Here is a 9,082-nt window from a genome sequence, read left to right as displayed (position 1 = left end):
GCGCAGGCTGGTCTTGATCCATGCTGGTCACAAAGCCATTATTGTTGGTTTTGTCGTGACGCGGCTCAATTCTCTGTAACTCTGTGAAATTGGAGGATGAATTTCAAATATAGGCAGGGGAGTATGTCATGGTTCAGAAACTGTTCACTATTGAATGGAGATGATGTGTAAGCGGCCGGATAGCTAAATCGATAGAGCCATGGTACAGTTTCTGAGGGTCCCGGGTTTGATTTCAATTCAGGCTGCCAGATTTTTCTCAGTGACCCTGTGACACTTGGCGCCAAAACGGGGGACCGTGACTGAATATTGCTCAGAGTTTAATTAACATTTCTCTGTAACTCAGTAAATTAAGAGGATGAAACGTAAATATAGCAGGGGAGTATGTCACGGTTCAGAACTGTTCACTATTTAGGAGAGATGATTTGAAAGTGGCCGGATAGATAAAACGACCCAAGAGCCGGGAGTACAAATTTCCGAGGGGCCCGGGGTTTAAGTTCTTTTGGGCAGGCCACATTTTTTTCACCCCGTGACACTTGGGCCCCAACAAGGGAACCCTTACTGGGAAAATTTCTCAGAGTTAAAATTTTCATTTGGCCCACGTCCGACCCAAAAACCCAAAATAAGGGTTTGCGAAACCCGCATGATCCAGCCAGGGCCCGCCCATCGGGGCGTCTGCCAGGGTCACTGTTTTGCTGTCCCGTTTTTTTTACTTTTATAGGGTTTTCAAGCAAAAGCCCAAAGGGAATTCCCCTTTTATGCAAAACCCCGCGGGGGGGAATTTTTTCCCGGGCCCGGCTGGTTTTTTTTGGAAAACCAGCCCCTTGGGGTTTGGCAAACCCCCTTTTAAAAAGTGGTTTTGTCAGACGGGGCCAATTCTTCTGTAACTCTGGAGAATTAAAGGGAAAGAATTTCCAAAATTTGCCCCGGGGTTAATTTTCATGGTTTAGAAACTGTTTTCCCTAATTTTAACCAAAGATTTTTGGCCCCCCCTTTAAAATTTGTGTTTTTTTTAAGCGGCGGAAAAAAAACCTTAAATTTTGGAATTTTGAGCCATTTTTTTACAAATTTTTCTTCGAGGGTTCCCCCGGGTTGGAAGGGGTTCCCCCCAGGCTTGGAAAATTTTTTTTCCCCCCTAAAAATTGACCCTGTTTTACCACTTGGGCCCCCAACAAAAAAAGGGGAAAAATTACCGGAAAAAAATAAAAGGCCTTCCCAAAAAAAAAAGTTTTAAAATTTTATTTTTTTTGTAACTTGTTTAAATTCAAGGAAAGAATTTAAAATTTTATCAGGGGTTTTAGAATTTTCCCCTATTTTTGGGGGGATGATTTTGACGGCCAGATAGCTAAGTCCCGGGAAGGGGGAGCGAAAGTTGGTAAGGGCCAGCGATATGGTATTCTGAGGGTCCCAGGTTCGATTTCTGCTCGGGCTGCAATTTTTCTCACCCATTTACACTTTGCGCCCAATGGGGGACAGTGACTGAATTAATAATTCTCAGAAAATTTAATTTACATTTCTCTGTAACTCTGTGAAACTCGAGGGGAAGAATTTCAATATTAAAGCAGGGGAGTAATGTCACAGTTTCAAGAAAGTGTTCACTATTTAGGGTCCTGGTTCGAGTTCCCAGTCAGGCCTGCACATTTTCTCTTCACCCTATGAACATATGGAAAAAATGTGTCCCCCTCATTATTTTATTTTTTTGTGTTGTTGCGGTTGAAGGGCCTAATAGTATTTACAAAATTACTGAAAAAGGTTAAAAAGGTTAGGTTGTGACAAATAGATTGTTTTATATGTTTCTCATTCTATCTCTCTTCAAGGTTTTGCTAACTTGTAACAATCACAACCAAACAAAATAACGAAATAGCAACAAATCAGACACCCATAGTTAAGTGATCCTCAATTGGCAAAATGGCAGATGAAATTAAATGCAGTAAAGCTGTGGAGTTCCATTGTTAATTTGAATTGTCATTTTTGTCTAAATGATTTGTTGAGTTGGGAAAAAAGTTTTTAACATTTTGATATCAAAGTTAATTGCAATATAACGACGCATACGTACTCAGTTAATAGAAAGTATTTAGATCACATTTTAACAGAATTTGTCCGCCCATTTTGAAAAAAACGGGGCGAAGGATACAAGCCGCTTTAAATCGTGTTATTTATATTTATGGCCTTTGTTTGATTTAAAAACAATCATTGAATTGTGAATATTAAAATATCTGGCAAGTTATTAGACATTTATTCTTAAGAATAAATGTGTATTGGTTATGAATGACAAGTTTTTAAATTTAAGGTACCCTTTCGGGCAAAATTTTCGGGTAATTTGACCTAGTTTTCGGGAGAAATTGGCCATATTCAACTACAGCTTAAGATTAGTTGTAGCACTAATTTAGAAATAAAAACAATGGACAAGAAACAAAGTTTAACACCCCCTGACAAGTTTTAAAAGCATTTATTTTCCATGAATTTAATACTTTTTTAGAACCTTGACAGGTTTTTTTAAAAATGCCCTACGAAAGATGGAAAATTTGGCGAATTAGCTCAATTTCACGCATATATTCTGGAGAAAATAAATACTGTCAGAATATTCAAATACATGCACCAAAATAATTGTTCTATGCTGAAGATTTATACCAATTTTCACAGCGCTTTGTTTGTAAATAAAGTTACAGGCAAGTTTTAAAAAACATGAGTAAACCGTGGTAAAATTACGCCCGTGTGATTATTACGCGACACATGCCATTGTTTATTCACACGGGAAAACTTATGACATGAATTTGGCACGCTATACAATGTACTGTACGTAAAATAAATCAAAGATAATTAGAGATGGAATTAAGAAATTATGTTATAAATACAAATTTGAATTCGAAACGAAGGAACCCGATCAATTGCTAAAAAAGTGAATAGCGTTAGAATGATGTTTTACGAGATAAGCAAATATTCAAATTATTTGCTGAAAGTCATTTCTTGGGATTCGGTTGAACTGTTTAAGGAATGCTTGAATAAATCTATCCTTATATCGTTGTAAAGTCGATTGGTCTACTATGAATATATTGGTCATAAATATTTCAAATATTGAGTTAAACAACAGAAATTTAGCATTTTGATAATCTCCACATAATGCTTGGAAGTAGATAAAGTGTTATGTGATTAATATGAGCATTTAAATAATGAATGATAATATTTTTTCTAGAAATTTTTATAATCTGCTTTATTCAGTAATATGTATGCAATATGGGATCATATATACTGAAACTTAATGTTATGTCTTATTCTGAGTAATATTATAATACTGTATTAAGATTTTCTTTTATAGACCAATCCACTTTAATATGATACAACCCATTGTAAGAAAGCGAAGCTTTCCTTCCTGTGATAGAGGTTTGTTATCTTTTTTAAAATAATTTTTTATTTTCAAATCATTTTTATGATGATTATGTTATTATAAAGGTAAAGGCAAATGAATTTTCCCGGATTATCCTATTGGAACAACATAAAGTATAGCAAATATTACACAACTCGGTTATTCCGCTGCGAACGATATGTAGATTTGTACAAGCTAAATAAAACATAGTTGGTTGAATTGTTGAGCATGTGGCATATTATCAGGGTCCACATAAATTATGTTGTAAATCCTTAACCTTGACTTGTAACATGTTCGGCTAAGAAAGTCTCTGATTTTCTTTCAAACCTTCTTTCAAAAGTATTCATTTGAAGTTAGGCTTGCCCTGTCCAGTTTTTGTTTGGGTTCCTCCTGCGCTCCTTGTCACTGGCTCTTGTTACTGGGTCGGGTGGGGGCTGCGTTCAATGAACGCCGCCTTTACTTGTTGATCTTTTTTATCATATATTATATTGTAAATGACGTTTTACCGGATATAAAGCTATATCTTAATATGAAATATTTTCTTTAATTTTTTCAACAGTGAAATCATTTTGGTTCCATACTATAATCGTCAACTCTCGAAACAATATAAGTGTGTTAGAAACAAGTACGAGAAAGTCAGAAAATAAACGGCAACATTTATTTGATAACCATACAACAAAAGCAATTCAGTAAACAGTCACGGTCAACAAAAACATTACATAATGTAAATCAGGCATGCATATAAAACTGATTATATTTTCTTCGTCAAATGTATCATGTATTCAATGTATGTGGTAACTTTTTTGTTGTTGAATGTTATTACAAACAAAGTAACTATATCAATTATAATAGTGAAAATGTTAACATTGTAAAATTATATTGTATTGGTTCGAAATTGAGTACCATTTAATGAAATACTTTGCGCGTCTAAAGGCACTCTCCGATTAATATCCTTTTAATAATTTTGAATACAAGTCAACAAGGGATACACAAATGAGCTACATGTACAAAAATACTCTATAAAAATAACATCAACTTATATGTGTGCGTACGACTAATGAAATATATCAAGTTTTATTTGATGAAAAGGAGAGGCTTATTTCAGACCAACATCTCTTTCGAGAAATGTGAATTAAAATGAAATGTTTAACATCATATATAATGTAATAAAAATCATACAACGAAGAAAATTAAGGAATGTAAATGGAAAAAAGGAATTAGATCATATAAACATATTACACTAAACAGTTAATTCTGATTAAAAGCACCCAATGTTTTCAGCTTATTAAATTTACTTAGAATTATAAAAGCTTTTGTAAAAAGCGGGTTAAATATAAATTGTTTAATGATAATGTATGTTATAGTTAACAATAAAAAAACGCATATATTTTTTAAAATTTATTCTAAACATATATTTTAGAAGATATTCTGTATTAATTGACTTTCGAGAAATAGGAACAGTTATTAACTTATACTTATGTTTTATGTTACAATTTTCGAGGTCGAAAAAGTTAATACAATGTATAATGATTTATTTTTAAAATGAAGTTAAATTTAACACTACAGTAGTTATTTGCTGTATAAAGTGCCGTTTTTATATCCAGTTAGCATAATAATAACATGTTTATGTTAATAAATATGTCGAGCATATATGTTGCTCCTTATGAAATAAATAAACACAGTTTTCCGAGCTTCTTTTACAGTAATATAGAGATATGTAGATAATATCTTTAATGCAAGTTACACATTTTTAAACATTCACGATTAACAGATAAATATGACATGTATATATAATAAAGAAAATATCGTATAACGTTATTGGTAGAAGTGATTTTTATTTATTTTATTCATACATCCAGATTTCAATATATAGATTTCCAAAAAAAAAATAATAGTAAGAAAAATAATCTTTTTAATTTAAGAAACATTTAAAGTAAAACAAAATGAAGAAAAATAGAATACTCTGTTCATTGTAAACCATATATCCTTATTTTACTAATTGTCATCATATGATGTTCTGTTACACAGATAGGACTATTTTCAAACAATGTTGTGTAGTACGTGCATTATGGTATGTACATTTTTTACTATGTCACAGATCTTAAGATCTGTATTTAAATACATGTTTCAACAGCTTAAAGATATGATCTTGAGTTGAAGAGTTATCAATATGTTTGAAGCCGATGTCAAGTAAGAAGGGGTTTTGTTTTGTCATCATAGACGTAATATCCATTTATGTCTCAATAGATCTTCAATACTTCTAAGTTGTCCTTGAAAATATATAGAAGATTAATAGTACGGATGTAAATATGTAATATATAACTAAGACACGCATATAATTATAAAATGATTGAAAACTGGTATTGAATTTGCCAAACAAAAACGGCAGAATTTCATTCTTGTATGAAACTTTTATAATACAGCGTCTATGCGTAACGCTGCGTTTTTTAAACGCTGCTTAGCTTAACAAATGTTGATTAGATAACGGTTAACGTAAACAATATATAAATTTATATTTATATTATTATATAATGCTTTGCTACAATGATATATAGATATATATTAATAATCAAAATAAATATTATATCTTATCAAGTTATCAACATAAGAACACCGTCTATGATTTCTAACTTTGTGTATTGGGATTCCAATCATTATTGGAATTGTTTCCCTTTGATGCCATGTTTTCAAATCAAAGCAGTAGTAAATCAGTAAAAAATGTAAATCTCACAATAACTCCAACTATAGATTATATTTCAATAAATATCTTTATACTTCTCTTTTTATTCAACATTGTTGATATTGAAAAGCATTACAGAAGTTAACGTTTACAGTAAGTAAATTTAAAATCTAACAATTTATAACTCAATCAATATACTTCATGTATAATTACACCGAGACAAATACTTATTTACAGCAGGATTTAAACTACTAATGACATATTGATGTAACAGCGTCACGCAAAGTAATCAGAAGCTATTAAATTTGATTATCAGCTAAAGACAGTCATGTTAGTCCAGCTAATTTTTTGATAACGAAGCTTATCAGATGCGTTTAAGCTATATACACAGCAAGTAAAGCAATAACAAGAAATTATTTCAATACTCTGAAGACGTTTGTCTATTATTCACTTCGTTTTTTTAATATTTCAATTACTTTATACACGAACAATTTTGTCCTTATCTCGTCACTTCACATAAAATGTTTTTGATCACCAATAACCATCAAAAGAGTACCTTTTCGCAAACAAACCATATTTTTGAAATAACAATAATTAGTTTTTTCAATAACTCATTGATACACGCTCTTATTTCAAGTGCATTCTGGAAAACCACTATGCAACTATAGAGAATTATAATTCTTCTTGGCCATGCTTTGTTTGTATTTCCTTATCAACATATTGAATATCTGTTTCTAGGACCTTTTCCTCGTTCCCATTCGGTTCGTATTTGTGAACATCTACGTTATTCAGCTGAAATGCATTATTTGTATGCATACATGTATTTTCCGTTTGATTCACCATTGACGTAAATTCATACTTTTCATCTTTTCCGTTTTCTTTTCGTGTTGTTGATCTTGGAAATATGCTATTATCTGCTGTGTGACTTCGTGACGATTCAATAAACTGGACGCAGTTGAAAGCTTTCAAAAAGCTCTTCCTAAACACTTCACTTAAAAAAGCATATAAAATTGGATTTATCATGCTATTGGCAAACGATAACACTGTGAAGGCGCTAAACATATATATTTGCCAGCTCGACACTTTGGTACCGGATGGTTTAAATGTAAGATTTCCTTGGAAACACCAGTAAGGTAGCCAGCAAATAACGTACACGGAAATCATAGCAAGAACCATTCGAGTGACCTTCCTATTTGACTTTTTCCTTTCTTTTGATTTCTTGCTGGGACCAACACTTTTTAACCGTAGAACGACAGATATATAAAACACTGATATCAAAGCAACTGGTATGAGGAATCCGAGCAAGAACGTATACCACGTAAAGGCTTTATCGCCAGGAATAGGCTGGTCATCCGGCCAGTGAATTGTACACGTATCTTTGTCGGCGTATTTCTGGTTTGAGACTGTAGTTGAGTATAGAATTATTGGCAGCATCACGAAAAATGATATGGACCAGATACTAAGACAAACGAAGAAAGCTATTCTCGTTGTTCTGTAGTACACTGACCGGACTGGATGGCAAACTGCGAGATATCGGTCAGCAGACATGGCTGTAAGTGTAAACACACTTGTAAAGAAATTTATTGAGAAAAATACAAAATATATTTTACACATTGCTCTGCCAAATATCCAGTATTCCAGAATAGTTGTAGTTATTAGGAATGGCAGGCTCAACAGAAACAGGACATCCGACACCGCTAGATTTAATATGTACAGATTTGTTACAGTTTTCATTTTAGAAAACCTCAACACAACATAAATCACTAGCCCATTTCCTACTAGTCCACACAAACAGATAAACACGTATGACGTTATCATAAAAATCTGATGTATTGGTAAGTTGGCCGAGTCCGCCCCTATTGCAGTTGTGTTGTTTCCCGCACCAGTCTGATTATCATAGTAGCATATTAGTTCATGCACTACTATAACTGTTGTATTTGGCTGTAAAGTCATTCCGTTATCTTCAGCCGTCATGTTGACGTAGTTAAATCTGAAAGTAGAAAATTCAGTAATTGACTTATATTATACATTGTTATCTGTGTTACTTCGTTGTAAGTGCTCTCATACAGCCTTCCCTTTCTTATGCGATTGCACTTTTAAATACGTTAATATGAGTTTAACATATAGTTTGGCACAGAAGAAGTAAGTAAGTCAATATGATTGCGGCAAGATACAAAAAACAACGCAATATTATGCCAAGGAAACAGTACAAATAAAATTACGAATACAATACAATGGACGAATGATTAATACACGATTTAAAGTACACTTTGCCCGGGAGATGGATTTTATATTTACCTGTTGAAGGCGTCATTTTGTCTTGAAAATAATGATAACAAATGCACTGACAGCAACTAAATGATATAAATTATATCTTTATTTTTTGCTTAACATTAACTCCACAGATAATATTAATTAATCCACCTGTGGTACAAGTTTGATGATATCTTTATTGATATTATTCTGATATTTGCGATTAATATGAAACCAAAAGTGTAACTAAAGAAAATTACTTGAAGGAAGATTTATATCGTATTCCAATAAAATATCCATTAGGCAAAGATGTCTCAAGACCTCTCTGTGATTGTATTTATCAATACAGTCACGGAAGTGATTTATAAGAAGACCTTCTAAATACATCATCGACTGTCTGCTGTCAGATGATATCACTAAATCGAAAAGTTATCCGACACAAATCACTTTATTCACTTATTTCAAGCTGAACTTGTTAACGGAAAGTCCATTTCTAATACAAGAAAACAACTCATTACTCTTTTCAATTTTACAACGTTCATATTTGAGACGATACATTTATGTAAGAGAAAAACAAAGTTGTTTTTTTAAGGGGAATAAGGGGTTTGCACTTACATTGATATTTTAAAAAACAAATTTAAAAACCCAAAATGAAAAATTTTGGGGATTTTTTTAAATTTACCCCTTTAAATTAAACCCCAAAGGGAAAATTCATTAAAATTTTGTCGAATTCCTACTCTTTTGAAAGTGTTTTGTTTTCAACCCCAAGGGAAACGTTTTTTTAAAAG

At 32.5% G+C, this 9,082-nt stretch overlaps 1 protein-coding gene across 1 annotated transcript; it reads right to left on the bottom strand.

The window, feature by feature from the left end:
• Positions 1–3,997: 3,997 nt before the first annotated feature.
• Positions 3,998–8,059, bottom strand: LOC132743160 (somatostatin receptor type 2-like). Its single transcript, XM_060731688.1, has one exon. It carries the CDS (start codon positions 8,013–8,015, stop codon positions 6,714–6,716), a length of 1,302 nt encoding a protein of 433 aa, XP_060587671.1. The 5' UTR covers positions 8,016–8,059; the 3' UTR covers positions 3,998–6,713.
• Positions 8,060–9,082: the final 1,023 nt, after the last annotated feature.

This window comes from Ruditapes philippinarum, unplaced genomic scaffold (assembly GCF_026571515.1).
Source record: "Ruditapes philippinarum isolate M1 unplaced genomic scaffold, ASM2657151v2 ctg6698_1_1_1_1, whole genome shotgun sequence".
NCBI lineage: Eukaryota > Metazoa > Mollusca > Bivalvia > Venerida > Veneridae > Ruditapes > Ruditapes philippinarum.
Note: the sequence above shows the minus strand (reverse complement) of the source record. Positions and strands in the feature narration are given on the sequence as shown.

What these genes read in the sequence shown, in the direction of transcription:
- LOC132743160 (XM_060731688.1), bottom strand. Translation starts at nt 8,015, where the DNA reads ATGACGGCTGAAGATAACGGAATGACTTTACAGCCAAATACAACAGTT.